This window comes from Thunnus thynnus, chromosome 1 (genome assembly GCF_963924715.1).
Source record: "Thunnus thynnus chromosome 1, fThuThy2.1, whole genome shotgun sequence".
NCBI classification, from domain to species: Eukaryota; Metazoa; Chordata; class Actinopteri; order Scombriformes; family Scombridae; genus Thunnus; species Thunnus thynnus.
Genome location: NC_089517.1, coordinates 36,323,256 through 36,338,715, shown reverse-complemented (window position 1 = coordinate 36,338,715; position 15,460 = coordinate 36,323,256). Strand labels below are relative to the sequence as shown.

Here is a 15,460-nt window from a genome sequence, read left to right as displayed (position 1 = left end):
TTTGTTTATATTTTCAATTATGTTTTTTTTCCCTCCATGCAGGGCTGGTCCAAGCTTTTCTGGGGCCCAAGGTAAATTATGGTCCCCCTCAGCTCAGACTACCTCCTAAAGCAAGAAAAACACATACACATATACTTGACATATTAGTGACTTATAAACAGTGATGGAGTAAGTATTGAGATCTACTTAATTAAAAGTAGCAATTCCAAAATATAAAAATACTTCTTTACAAGTAAAAGCATTGCATTCAAAATCGTATTTAAGTAAAAGAAAAGCGGTATTAGTTGCAAAATGTACTTAAAGTATTAAAAGTACTCATTATGCGAAATGGCCCCAATCAGTGCTGTATACTGTGCACAGTGTATACAGTGTCTGTAAAAAGTATTCATCCCTTCTCACCTCCCCTATTCATCCCCAAATTTGAAATACATCATCTGTTCTGCTTTAATGTTAAATGTAGCACCACTGACCCCAGAGAAACAAAATTTCATCCCTACTGTGTACTTATGTGTGGATGAGTTGACAAAATTATCTTGAGTCTTGATCTGAAAAATAACTAGTAGCTATGAATGTAAAATAAATTTAGTGGAGTAAAAAAGCACAAAAGTACAGTATTGCTCTCTGAAATGTAATGGAGTGGAAGTAAGAAGTAACATCAAATGGAAATACTCAAGTAACATACCTCAAAAAGTATAGTACCTGAATAAATGTACTTTGTTACATTTTTTCATATATATTTAATTTTAATTGTATTATTATTATTATTTTCTTCTTTAGGGCCCCCTGTTGGCCATGTATGGTGCCATAAATGGCTGCTTATTTCACTAATGATTTGAATGAATAAAAGCGATGTGGAAGTGGCAGGTATGTAGTACAGTCATGTCACATTGTTTGCTGTATAGGCTAACACCAAAGCTACAGTATCAGATGGTAGAACAATTTAAAAAATTCAATGTCATTATGACATTTTGGACACAATCTTACACACTTCCTCTGCAGTTACTCAGACCTGGGAGTGGTAAGTCTTACAGCCTGTAGAAGACTTTACTATAGATTATACATTTACCTTTATCTTCCAGGCAATAAGGAAAATATTTTTTGAATGATTTACTCAAGTAAAAGTGGCAGTAACACAGTGGTAGGTAGGTACTCCATTACAAGTATAAGCCATGCATGTTCTGCATTCAAATTTTCAATGACAGCTGAAATACTGGCATGTGCACTATGTGACTCAGGGGAACAACCTATTGTTATAGTTTGACTGCTCCTGCTGCCCAAGGACAAATCTTCAGCTGCCCCCAAACTGTCAGCCACAAACAAAGAGCAATATGAATCTCCAGCACATTCACTGCAACCCTGCCATTATCCGTCTCCTCTTTCAGTGGGGCAACACTGGTTTTTCCTTTGACTGCATGTCATCATAATGTACTGATCTGTGTCACACGTCTGCCTGCTATGTATAGAGTCTGTTCTCATGGTTGTGAAAACAAATAGTGAATACCCTGTCAACTACCATCTGCTCTGGATAGGAGGCAAGCAATCTCATTGGCAATATGTGCTAAAACACCACGGATGTGCAGTTTGATTTTGATCAAACTATGATCAAACATTTCTTGTTCTGACCTTGCAGCTCAGCTAGTAATGTAATGCAGATCAACAGCAGGGAGGTGATGGAGTCCAGCAGCTGCCCTGATTTAAGCCAGCAACCAGGACACTGCAAGCCACTGGACAGGCTGAGGGTGAACATTCGGGACAGTATTTTTGCAGTGGATAAAACCATTCTTGCTCAGAACTGTGAGTACTTCAGAGCATTGTTCCAGTCAGGAATGAGAGAATGCCAACAGGAAGAGATCCAATTGCATTGTGTGGGGGCTATGGGTTTCCTTGTCATGCTGCGAGTCCTGGAAGGGGAGCGACCCATGCTGAACAGCGACCAGATTGTAGAGGCAATTGAGTGTACGGCTTTTCTCCAGGTGCCAGCTCTCACAAAGCACTTGATCAATATTGTCAATTCTGAAAACTGTTTACTCATGTACCACACAGCTGCTACCTATGGTGTGTGGGAGCTCTCCCACAGTTCAGCCTTATTCATCAGGGATATATACACTGACCTGAAGGAAGATGTTCATGCTTTACCTAACAAGCTGTTAGAGTACATCGAGTCTCTTATCCCAAGTACCTATATGGCAGTATGTAGCCATTCACCATCCACTGAGCTACTGCAGGACTTCCAGAGGACAGTCTGCTATTTGGATGAAGAACACAAAGAATGGAAGGTCCTCACGCATCTACCTGTGAACACTAGCACCACAATGGCAGGTGTAGCAGTCCTTGACAATAAGCTTTATATCATTGGAGGGGTGCACAGTATGAGCAAGAAGGTAGTAGAAACTGGTTTCTGTTACAACCCTGCAACTAATTCATGGTCTACAGTTGCTGGCCCCCAGCAGCTACGCTACAACTTCACTCTCATAGGTCATGAGGGCTGCCTCTACACCATAGGAGGTGAATACGACAAGAAAGCCTTGTCATCTGTGGAAAGGTACAGAGTGTCTAATGGAAGCTGGAGTTTCGTCTCCCACCTCCCTTGTCCTGCAGCCTCAGTGGCGTCCGCTGTAGCCATGAGCAGGATCTTTATCTGTCTCTGGAAAGGCAAGGGGGCTACAGAAATACACGAGTATGTGCCTGAAAAGGACCAGTGGCTTCTGGTCACCACACTCATCCGCGAACAGAGTTATGGTCTTTATATGGTGGCCCATAAAGATAACTTGTATGTGATGCGCAATGGACCCTGTGATGACTTCTTACTGTGTGTGATGGACTGCTACAACCTGAGTTCGTGTCAGTGGACGGCCATGTCAGGCCAGTACGGGAACAGTAAAGGTTCTCTGTTTACTGCTGTGGTCAGAGGAGACTCTGTGTTCACCCTCAGCAGAAAGGTGACCACAGAGTACACAATTGAGGATTACAAATGGAGACTCAAGTGTGAGATGAGAGGTTTTGGCAGGATTGGATCCATTTATACATTTCTGATGAGGCTGCCGAAAGCCACCATCCCCCTCATGGGAAGGTCTCCAGATCTGACTAAAGGCCAAAACCTTGGAGACCTAGTTGACTGTCCAAGATTCTCAATGCAATGCGTTGATAATATTTAAGGACTACTGAAAATTACTTGATTTAGCTGCTTTTCCTTTAAAGGATAATTCTAGTTAATCACAACCTGGATTTTCTTTTGGTAGATTTGGTCATCAATAAAAAGCAGTCTAAAGGTTCAAGAAAGATCAACAGTCGGAAAATCAGACAAACACATTTGAAGAGAAAACAAAGGGGAAGGAGAAAATGATTACCCAAACTGTCCATCACAGTTTAGAGACTGACCTCCCTATTAGACATACCCTACCTACCCCAGTTGTGTTCACACGCAATTTTCCTGTGTACTAACTGAGAATCCTTCAGTCCTGACATTTTGGCTGTGCTCACTTGCAGTTTTACCTCTAAAGAAAGTGGTATAGATAATCTGGCTAAACTTGTTTACAACCTGTCTGATCTTCTGACTGCTTGTGTTTCCTGCCCCATATGATGTCTTTGTAGGAATATCACATTTCCCTATCACAGCAATTAGTTTAGAGTGTTATCATATGATGAGCAAAACTACAAAAATAAGACTTAAGTTGTAATAAACCAGAGTTTTCCTTTAATTTAACCAATAGCAAGTTGGTTTTAGGGTTGTTAAACTGAATGAATTAGAATATGTTCTGTTGATGCTTAGTAAAGCTCCTTGTGGGAACCAGTCCCTGATGGACACTGTTCCTGTTTTCAAAGAAAACAAGCCATGCATAACAGTGATTTCCCAGATGGATTCATTCTAGGAAGCAGGGTTAGATAAGGCCAAAACACAAGGAAAAAAATTAGAAATAAAAATAGAAACCTGTAAGGAGCATTTGTGTTGTTATAAGATGTTGACATGTGTGTAGATAAATGAAGTGTTAATTCAAGAAGAAATACTGCCATGGTGTAGTGTTGTAATGTAGCTTTAATGAATCTGACACAATTAGGGCTACTTAGATCACTTAAGACTGTTACACTGATAATATAAGTTAGACCATAAAAAAGTGTGAATATAATAATTAACACTTTTAGCCAAATAATGAGTAAAATGACAATAAACAAATAATGAAAAAAATCTGCAATATGGGCACATCATATCCTCCTTGTAATTGCAATATTTATTGAAAAAGCATTTGTTTTAAGAATATACTTTTCCTGTGTAAAGGCCACCATAAATCCTGAACTATAATGAATTGTGTTTAGTATTTTTTTTTTTTCTTGAGTGCCTTAATCAATAGGAATTTCATATTTTCTTGCATTGATAATTATATGAAATATATCAGGTTGCCATTCAGTTATGTGAGTCTTTGTGTTGATCTGCCATCACGCGACACGCATCATTAGTTCCTCCAGGGCCCGCTCACGGTGGTTTTCATGGACGAGCAGCACTTCTTTGATGGCATTCTGCTGGAAGCCCATCTCATTGAACTGGCTCAGGAGATGAAGAAACTCCTGCGCCTAAAGAACAAGATATAATTATGTTCTTCCACAATATTTTTGTACAATTTTTAAATAAATCAAATTATGAATCAAAGTCTTTTTGTCTCTAAGGTTGGTCACTATAGGTGTCTGCATTGCTTTTGTGCACCTCCAAAACAACTTACCTTTGTTTCACAATTCTGAAACATCTCAAGAGCCTCTTCTACCTGAGCCATATCATAACCCAGCTGACATAGATGGTCACATGCCACCACGTAGCTCAAGATCTGAAAAAAGGCACACAAATATTCGTTAATATAGGATGGATCGACATCTTGTGGCAAAAATATGTTCAAAAACCAAGGAAAATGGTGGTCAAATGAAACATGTTCTCTCTGACCAATCAATGGGTCTGAGGGAAAAAGCTAACCTAATTAGAACCCGCCCTATTATGGCTATTAATACTGGACCACTAACCATCTGGTTATAGCTCATATTATCTTCCTGTTATTATTATACATGTCACGTCTGAGACATCCAGTGGATGTTTCTCAGAGAGGCTTGTGTCTATAGGATTATAGCTTAACATCTTTAGCCTTTCACACTAATCCACCTGATCCAATGTCTATAAATCGATTGAATGAATTTGCAATGTGCTGTAAATTTGAATGAAGATTATCCCCCTGAGTGATCAGTCTTTGTCACAAAGCACTTTGAAAAAGAATATCTATAAATCAGTTTAGGAGCTAAGCAAAGGCTAAGGTTGCCTTTAAACCACGTCTCTCTGAGATTAATAAACAACGCTGTGACATCAGTGAAGTGATATACAATATGTGTGAGAGCAGTGTGACCTGTCCAACAGTGCACTAGCCAGTGAGAGACATTATTATGTTCATTAAGTAAGTCGTTTTTCCCTGCTGATGAACTCTTATTAAAGTGATTTGCTAGCTGCCATATCGGCTTTTGTTGACTGTTGAGGAGGGAACGGCAAAAAGAGATACAGTGAGGAATGCAGGCTAACAAAGGCAGATCTAAAATCCAAATCCACTCTCTGACAGACTCTTACCAATTAGTAAGATAAGATAAAAGCACTGAAAATTATCTTTGTATCAAATTATAAATAAGATTGTGTCCATCCATGTCTCCTGTGCTATCTCACTTGCTCATTTTTCTCATGTTAAAAAAAGGCATTTCCGCAATATGCCCTCTTTCCCATCAACCACTTGTAATTTATTTCGAGTCCTGAGCAGACATGAGGCGATGTTATGAGAAAACACATGATACATAGCAGGCTGTGGAAACTGTGAGGATGTGAGGTCTATTTTTACAATGGCTTAAAGTGGCTTAGTATACAGTATTTCTGTTTCATCGCTAGTTGGCAGATCTTTGCTCCTACTTTTCTGCAGTGACAGCACCCTCACCGCTAGTTCAGGACTCTGCATGTTACTCTGACTCCATACTCTGTGATTTGAATCATGTACAGAGTGCTGATAGGTTATGGGACTACCTTTTGCTGTGAGTTTTGTCTGGTTGTTTGTCATCACCATATCTGGACTTATGAAAGAAAGACAGCCAACACAGGCTAGTCCGCCTCCTTTCTACAATGCGGGACAAATACAACACTGAATGTGTGGGAGCCAACAATGACTCAGCAGGTGTTGAAATGATTTGAACAAGAAAGTAAAGCCTGGTGGAAATCACTGCTAACGTTAGCAAACTTGGCTAACCAGCTACCACATTGTCAGTGGAATACGAACTTAATGGTCCAATGGATCCCCCCTAAGTGTTGTGACAGACACTTTAAATCATCAATTGTTGGTAGCTAACAATATCTGTTGAAAAATATGTTGTCAGACACTTATAATATTAATCTGAACCTGTCAGTGGCAAAAACAAGCACTTTTAGTAGACGTAAATTGAAGGGGCACTACTGCCCCAAGGGATTGCATTACAGCCCGTTTTGCAGCTGCCGGCTACAGTGCTCTCGCTCTATACTGGACCAATTTCAAAAATTGTTGACCCTATTAGTCACTTTCCCTTTTAGGTTCCAATTCTCTGCTAACAGCTGTTTTTGAATGGAATATCAGAAACAGGTCCTACTGTAAAGCTACAGTAAACGATTAGAGTCAGCTAACATCTGCTCTCAGATCTCTAATGAGCTTGAATGAAGGGCAGACAGTCAAAAGGCTTATGTGTCACTAACTGACCTGCTCCGGGGTTTGCCGGCCTGTCTTCTGCAGGGCAATAATGGCAGTGCGGAGGGGGTAACCCCTGGCAGTGATCACCCCAAGCAGCTCTCTCTCCTCTGGGCTCAGAGCTGAGAGGAGCTCTGCTGACGAGTCCGAACCAGAAGAAGGGAGACCCACATGGTGTGAAGCCACATGGACATTTCTACAGGAATCCGGGCTGAGCGACTTCTAGGAAAGAACAGATAGTATTGAACAAATGTTGCCTGAGTGTGTGTATCTTTACAGAAAAGAACAAGGCAGTGGGGAAATGGAACAAGAGAGCCAGGGGTAGGCATCCAAATTCAATCTGATTTTGACATTTTATAACTTTGATAGCAAGTTTGAGCATGGGAGCCCTGAAATGCAGCTTTGCTGAGAAAGACATTTTCAGTGTACTTCCACTTGCTAATCCTGATGAACCTCTTATAACCTGGCTGGATTCAGGGACTAGACTTTGCACAGTCTATTTTTAGAGTGCAGATCCCTGAAAACATTTTGGAAATGTGAGCTGAAAAAAGATTGATTTTCCTTTCCATCTGACAGTGTTGACATTCACAAAAGCCAAAGAATCAAAGGACATTTAAAGACTGAGTTATTGAGCCTTCAAGGTTAAAATCTATGCCAACTTGAATATAAATAAGGTGAAGCTAATTCTACATTTGCTGTGTTGGCCAGTGAGGGTATTTGATACTATAGTGACCCCTGTCTTTTCCTGGCTTATGTGCAGAAGTTTATAGTATGGCTCAGGAAAGGTAAAGCCCCGAGCTTTAGACTGTATTCATAGTCATCTCCTGGGACCCAGAGTGAGGGCCATGTATACTACCGAGTCCAAAGCATTAGCCTTCCCTGAGCCACATTATAAATTATCACTCATAAGGCTACATTGTCAACATAACAAAGAACTTTCTTGGTCCAAGCATGGTGACATATTGTGAATAAGAAATCTGAAACACATGTTACTCATTAAAACATCTGGGCAAACCCCAACATATTGAAATGTGCCAGGTTTTTGATGGGTTTTTTTCTTTTTTCTTTTTCTTTTTTTTAATTCTAAAATATTTGTATAAAAATGTGTGTGCTGATACAGTGCAGTCAGCAATATTAGAACAGTGACATTTACTTTTTGGCCACTAAGGGGCAATGCAAAAATCATATAACATATTATGGCCATATGACATTGATATGGCTAATTTACTCATCTAGCCGACATGGGACAACATTAGCATTTATTTTGAGTCATGTTTCTGATCACCTGAAGAATGTAAGTACAATATTCACTCTCAGTTGAGCTCTGTTTTGGTCTCCATCAACTCCTGAGAAAAATATCTGGTTCTTAAGCACCACTATGCCTCACCAGCTGTTCACCAACCATAGACTGTAACTCTTGTTTTAAAGCCTCGAGATTGCATTTTGACTGTCGCCATCTTGGATTTTTGTAGCCAGAAGTGACCATATTTCGACAAGAGGGTGGAGCTGGGGGTCTATGTGGATTGACACACTTCTGGAGCCAGCCTCAAGTAGCCATTCGAGGAACTGCAGTTTTTGGCACTTTGGCATTGGCTTAATTTCTCAGCTCCAGAGGTTGCTGTTTGTCACCAGCTAGTCGCTAACTGTGTCTGTCTGGCTGCTGTTTGGTGCTGGGCAGGTAGTGTACAGTGGGTTTACCACAGTTTATTCTGATAAAAACGGCTGCCTGCTGTGTCTGGAAATAGAATTGATGTGAACAGTGAGAGAGAACCAAAACAGTAAAATTGCGGACTGCAAAAGCAAAACAATGAACTGAAAGACTCCGACACACCATGTAGAGTCAAGGGAAATTGAAGAGTCAGCTGATAATTTTCTGTGGGGTTGCCACTACAAGTGAGGAATTTTTCAAACATTGATTAGTGCAGCTTTAAGTCTGTTTTGGTGTTTTCATATTGATACACTGTTCATCTAATGTACAGTAAATGTAAACACTAAAAGCACTTTGACCTCATTGTTTTATTTTCAAATACACTGTGCTGAGAATTTAAAAAAGAACTGTATCATTGCATGTGCACTGTATGTATTTTTCTAATTAATGATTATTATTGTATTGTATTTCCTGTATTTGCTGCAAAGACAGTGTGCAGATTTTTTCATTTCATTATACTTTTCTTTAATCCAGCACCATTCTTGATTTGTGTGAGATACTTCTCATTTCCACACTAGCTTAAACACATTCTGGACCAGTATCATCTTCTATAAAATCTCTGAATGTACTTGTGTGAGAGTAATTACAAAAAAATAGCAACATGTGCATATGTCATAGGCTCCACTGTAGCCTACTCCGTCGCTACTGTTGCAGCTGTAAAATGGTGGATACATTTTTTGAGCATCACACAACCCCTGTGAAATGATTCATTTCATCAGAATTTGATCCATTCAGTCAGATAACATTTGGAAAGTCTAGAAGAGCTGCACGATTCACTTATTTTATCCCCATTCAAGTTAGCAGAGTGCTAACCAGAAGTTAGCCGGCTTGGCTAGCAGAAGTCTAGTGTGCATGCTCTGCCCATAGAGCATGTGCAGTATGCATTCATCTGGCCAGTGCAGGAATGTCGCCAGACAAAAAACTCTGGTATACTGTGAAATACAGAGATTTAGAGAGAGCGATTTATCTGGTGTGATGGGCTTAATCAGCACTGTGTGAACCCGTTTGGCAGGGGCTTGAATGTAACGTACATTCATTTATATGTAAAAGTTCCGCACTGCAGGTTTAAAATGGTTCCTGAGCATAAACTTATCTTTTATTTTAAAATTTCTTACAGGGTTTTATCCCTTACCATATGTGTTGGCGTCTGCTTGTTGATGCTGGGGAGCCTATCGATTGTTTTGGATCTGGTGTTAGGGTTTCTGTGTGGGGATGGGCTCTTTGATTGGCTGTCTGTTTTGGGATCATCTTGCTTGGACGTCTCCAGCCCTGAGAGGGAACACTGGCGCAGGTTCTTCCTGCGCTGGTGTGGCAGGCTGCTCAGGCAGGCAGGAGGGTTCAGGAGGTCTGGGACAAAGGCTTTCTGTGCTTTCCTCTGGCCACGCTGACATGACGCAGCAGAGCGGTCTCCACTCAAGCAGGCTACCGCTGGCAAAGGTGCCTTTGCTTTCTGTGCAGCGCTTTCTCCTTCATCTTCAGAGTCCAAGATGACAAACTTGGTGCGCAGGACAGCAGGGTTGAGGCTGCGGGATCTCTGTCGAGGATTGGGCTCCCAGAAGTCAGAGCTATGGCGGCTGGCCAGGCGGCTCTGCTGGGGGCTACTGAACATCATCCAGTAGGGCGGGCAGGACGGCGGCACTCCTGATGCAGAGGAGGAGACCTGAGGCCGGTGCTGGTTGGTGAAGCCACTCTGCAGCCCGGTTAGCACCCAGTTCTCCAGACTGAACTCATACTGTCACATGGAGAAAGAACATGTCAGTTAAATGCACATTGCAGTTTCAGTCTCCCTCACTAAAGTCCCTAATTGTTGTGGAGAAACGCTGATTAATGGTTAACTCATCAGTGAAGAAAGTGTCCAGAAGCCTTCGATGCCTTATGCTGAGAATATTTATTGAGCACTTGGCCCAAGCGGAGAACAGAACAGTAACATCAAGGTTGTCTGCACCTGATGTTGTCTCTTACTTTGAAGATGAAGATCTGACTTTTGGTCTTTAACTCCAATAGATGACCCCACAATATGAAAAATTAGTCTATTGGTTCATTAGTTTCTAAACAAGGAACTGCACTTTACCCGTGTTAGTTCAGGTCACGTTGCATGGAGCTTCAGGTCACTGTCAGCATATTCTGGTTTGAATGTCTGATTATGCCATGCAGCCACCTATCTGTGTTGTCTAGGAAGGCCCCCCTCTGACCCTGGTAACCACGGCAACACCGATTTACTCTCTATCAGAAAGGCTTCTGCTTCCCCAAACATCACAGTTACTCTGAGTCTCAAGGAGAGGAGAGAATGTCTCCTTCTGCTTAAGAATTTTAGAGTGACGTCAAGGCCCATGCTTGACCCAATGTAACCAAATTCTTAGCCCTTAAAGATGGAAAATTCCATAACACTAATGAGTCAACAACATTGTATCTTTCTCTTTTTTCTCTCCTCTCTCCTTTGAAGCAACACAGTCTATGACATTGTAGCCACATTATGGCATCATAACTCTTGTGTCAATGTCAGTAAGTGTTTTGATCCAACATTTTGGTCTATGATTAAATATCTTAAGTTATTAGATAGACTGCTATTAAATTTGGTACAGACATTCATGGTCCCCAGAAGATGATTCCTATTGACTATGGTGATCGCTTGACTTTTAATTTAGCACCATCAGCAAAAAACTTTAAATTAATTAACTTTAAAGTTGATTATCCAACACCAGCTCATGACAACATACCTGAACAAGACTAATAATAAATCTACAGTCACACTAGCAGGTCTGTGAGGCTGTGTTTAGGTACAGCAGTGCTTTGACCTTCTGCTAACTCACCATGCTAACATGCTCACAGTGACAATGCTAATCTGCTGATATTTAGCAGGTAGTATATAATGTTAACCCGAGTTTACCATCTTAGTTTAGTGTGTTAGGGGGGTTAGGGGGTCAAGGTTAGGGTTAGGGTCAGTATGCACTAAATGCACTAAAAAGCAAGCATTTTGTAAGCAGTATCTTTGCATTTGCATGTCAAAATTCGCTAAGATATTAAGGGCAAAAAACTCCAGGAAGAGTTTGTTTTTTCAGAGCGACAGGCTAATGGAGCATTGGGCTTTTGTTTTTCGGGATAACAGGCTGTCAGAATAATGGGCTTTCAGTCCAGTGGGAAGTTTTCAAACTATTGGGGTTTCAGAATAATGGGCCATTGGACAAATGGCATGGCAATAAAAAGTGAAATTTGTGTCACATACTGTACACATACAGACACAGTGAAAACACACATACCTCTGTCTCTTGCAGGATGGTGAGGTAATCAGGGACAATAACTTTCACGTCATCTTTGACTTCTTGAGGGAAAACCTGTGGCATTTTCAGAGGAACACCGTCCATACTGCTCAACTCACTGACAGAGAGACAAAGAAAATGTGACATTGATTTTTTTTTTTTTATCTCTTCTTGAAAACCATTCACCAACACTCCCATGTCAAGACATGACATACACACTGACTATAGTTAAACATGCAGTGCGGAGCTGTTGTCTCCCTCTTCTGGCAGTAAGAGTAATTACAAAAACACTGTTGAAAGGTGATTCATGACATATGCTGACGTGCTGGTCTCACCCAGCCAGCGGCTCCTCACAGCTCAAAACATCAGAGCCAATTTCCAAACAGGTGTTATTTGGACAAACTGACCACATACTGGGGCTGTAATTGTTACTTTCTTGCCTGAAAAAATATTAAAACTTAAGAAAGTGACATATTATCAGTCCTACAGTGAAAATTACAACCGCTTTTAGCCATGCATACCTAGTAACCTTGCGGTCCGATGAAGATACCTGAGGGCTGAGCATCCATCAGTATGATGTAATTTCCCCAGCAAATCTGACAGGAAGCCAATCATTTCTGGTAGACGTAAAACGCATCACTACCAGTGGTAATATTTTTCTTCCTAGGATGGCGAAGTCATGACCCACCCTATTCTGCTCCTGATTGGCTTGCCATGATATTCTTACTCTAACCCTGACCAATCTCACTCCTCATGCCTTAACCTAACGAACCCAACCAACGAAGGCAACAAGTACTAGCCAATCAGGCAGAGTAGGGTGGGTCATGACTTTGCCATCCTAGGAAAAAATATTTGGCCTACTGATGCGCCAGCGCAATAAAGTCATACCCAACACCAGACTTAAAAACTCTGTATATTGTGAAATACAGAGAGATTTATCTGGCAGTGATAGGCTTAATTAGCATTATGTGAACTCATCTGGCAAGGGCTTGAATGTAACAGACATTCATTTATATGTAAAAGTCCCACACTGCAGCTTTAAAGGGCGACTGGCAGAGAACACCGGCATACAGACAAATGACGGCAAAACACAAAGTTTAGGCAAAGTCTCAAGAAGAACAAGTGTTGCCTCAACAGCACTGTGGAAGAGTTCATGTGACCAAACAGATAAAGTGAAGAAACTCTTCAATCACATACAGTGTACTACAGTAGGTAAATGGACAGTTTGGTCCATGCACAGTAACAGCTTGGGAGAGACAAGCTTAAATTAGATTTACTTTCCCAGAAATACTTTCACAGAAATACCTGTCTTACACCTCTGTACTTTCTATACTGGTTGGGTGTGTTACACAATGAAGAGGGAATTATGTGCAGGCAAAGGATTAGGGATTAAAACACTATGTTTGCTAAACAACCAGACAGCATGGTGCTTATTTGTCAATCAGAAGGTGTTCAAAAGTTCAGCCTCACATGCAGCCTTCATATTTATAGTGAGAGAAATTAAATGAGACATTTCTAAATAGCCTCGATGAGTGATCCGGTGGCTGCTGTCCAATAGCCGACACATGTCACGAAACATGTTGTGCTGTATGACCGTGAGTAAACCATAAGGCAGACACGGACTTGTGATGAGGCAAATGCCGCTATGTTAAGTCTCCTCCATCCTCACCGACCTGTGAAAGCTAATCAGACATTTGCTCCAGTAGCACCAAAACACAACACATGCTCCCGACAGGCCAGATGGTCCAGGACTTACAGGACCAGAGAGGCCAGCTGCTCCATAAGCTCATTGTGTTTTTAGTGACGCGGGTAAACAGAGAATCTAACAGGTGACACTAGATTTCAAGGTGAAATGTATGTAAATATATGATACAAATTCCTTTTCCAAATAGCCCAGTTAAAGGACTACACAAGACTTCACATAAGAAAAGCAACAATTAACATCTGTGTCCTGGCAAATAAAAAAGGACATTGCTTACTGGATATTCTTGTGTTCTATTCCCACTTTTGATATGGGAGCAAAGAAAGAAATAGATAACAAAAGTATTTAAAGGACAGGTTCACAATTTTTCAAAACAACAGTCAGGTGTCCATATGAACACTAAAAGAGGTTTTCCTCGCTGTAATCATTCCTCATGTTCATACTGGCTATTAAAAGATCCCCTTCAAATGTGCTTTCAGTGTAAGTGATGGAGGCCAAAATCCACATATTAGTCCAGTCCAGTCAAGTATATCTGCCACATTTACTTTACTTTTTAGCGTCAAGTTCCCTCTCTGTGTTTCCTCAGACAGTGTCTCCCTGTTGAGCTGCGGTGGAAGTATAGTAATAAAAAGAGGGACTGGATTTCATCACTTGTCAGCACATTATGAAGGGATCTTCTAACACGAGGAATGATTATTGCAAGAAAACCCTGTTTCAGTGTTCATTGAAATAAGTTTGAAAAGACTTGACAGACTCATAGCTTTCTGTTGTGACCTTACACAGTATAATAGCCTGATATATGATTTTACATGTTGTAATTATCTACCAATTTACCAGAAGAGTCCTGAGTTTGAATAAATAAATAGTATAATTTCCATTACCGGTAAATTCCATAATTTATTTTACTATTTAAACTGCACATATAAAAGTTGTATATTTTCATATTTCAAAGATTATGTGTCATTGAATCCAATAATAAAACAATACAACAATCAGCCTACCTGTGTTTTCTTCAAGCTGTGGCTTCCTCTCTTCTCAGACTCTGTTTATCACCTCTCAGGTGTTTGTGGGCTTCTGAGGCTTTACTGTCTGCAGCCTCTGACCGCCGACAATATTAGAGAAGGAGCCTTAAGGATAGCCACCTGGATCACTAATCTACTGCCATACATCAGCTGCTTTACCTTCCACGCACATATTGACTGCAGAGAGGACCACAGAGGAAGTAAACAAAAACAAGTCAAAGCCAGACATCACAAAGTAAAGGTCTGTATTAAGTGATGACAGTATGATCTTGTTAAGGATCATAGAGGAACAATGTGAACATAAACAGTGTGACGTAGGCACAGGTGGATATTATATTTGGGACTTCTATTACATTCTCTCTTATTTATTGTATTATAGCAGGACAGGTGCAAGAGATCCAAAACCAGTTTAGCAACTTTATAAGTTTTTGCTGTACATACAATATTACTTTTAATTTCCATATTATAAATTATACCAGTTTTTTGTGTCCTCATCAGAAGCTCATAATTTGTGTGTTTGTTTGTCCAACACTTTGATCCAGTGCAGGATACTTTGAACACTAGTGGCCAGATTACCATGACATTTTTGTTATTCTGGTGACCTCGTGACCTTTAGTCTGGCACCAAACCACCACTTGACCACCACTTTGGTCCATGATGAGGTATTTCCAAAGTGAACTTTTGAATTACTTTGCATAATCATGATCCCCAGAGGATGAATCACACTCGTTCTTTTGATGACCCTGTGACTTTTCCTTCACCACTACCATCAGGCCAAAATTTTACCTTGTACATAAGAAATCCAAAGGTCTAACAGGCAGATGGTGATTATACTTGCTGAGCACTTTGAAGCTCTTTGGAGGATAAAAATTCCACTTGGCACATTTACAGTGCATCAACCTCAGGTCAATGTCAACATAGTAAAAAGGACGTCTCATAATACAGTTTACGAGTTACTAAATATACAGAGCTCCTAATAAGATAAACACTGATGTTCATGGCCCCATGCTCATTCCTCTAGCACCACCCTCAGGACAAACTTTTTTTTT

At 40.6% G+C, this 15,460-nt stretch overlaps 2 protein-coding genes across 2 annotated transcripts; one reads left to right on the top strand and one right to left on the bottom strand.

Moving 5' to 3' along the window:
• The first annotated feature begins 1,368 nt into the window (after nt 1–1,368).
• Nucleotides 1,369–3,875, top strand: kbtbd13a (kelch repeat and BTB domain containing 13a). Its single transcript, XM_067596811.1, has one exon. The coding sequence runs from the start codon at nt 1,647–1,649 to the stop codon at nt 3,153–3,155; it is 1,509 nt and encodes a 502-aa protein (XP_067452912.1). The 5' UTR covers nt 1,369–1,646; the 3' UTR covers nt 3,156–3,875.
• A 140-nt stretch (nt 3,876–4,015) lies between these two features.
• On the bottom strand, nt 4,016–14,630 carry ubap1lb (ubiquitin associated protein 1-like b). Its single transcript, XM_067596827.1, has 6 exons — nt 14,391–14,630; nt 11,688–11,805; nt 9,563–10,162; nt 6,735–6,944; nt 4,713–4,814; nt 4,016–4,566 (listed from the first exon to the last, which is right to left on the bottom strand). Exons 2-6 carry the CDS (start codon nt 11,790–11,792, stop codon nt 4,432–4,434), a joined length of 1,152 nt encoding a protein of 383 aa, XP_067452928.1. The 5' UTR covers nt 11,793–11,805; nt 14,391–14,630; the 3' UTR covers nt 4,016–4,431.
• Nucleotides 14,631–15,460: the final 830 nt, after the last annotated feature.

Coding starts and splice junctions, on each gene's coding strand:
- ubap1lb (XM_067596827.1), bottom strand. CDS start 11,792: ATGGACGGTGTTCCTCTGAAAATGCCACAGGTTTTCCCTCAAGAAGTC. Junction 10,163..11,687: donor CCATCCTGCAAGAGACAGAG/GTATGTGTGTTT, acceptor TCCATGTGACAG/TATGAGTTCAGTCTGGAGAA. Junction 4,815..6,734: donor GCCGGCAAACCCCGGAGCAG/GTCAGTTAGTGA, acceptor GCCTTTTTTCAG/ATCTTGAGCTACGTGGTGGC.
- kbtbd13a (XM_067596811.1), top strand. CDS start 1,647: ATGCAGATCAACAGCAGGGAGGTGATGGAGTCCAGCAGCTGCCCTGAT.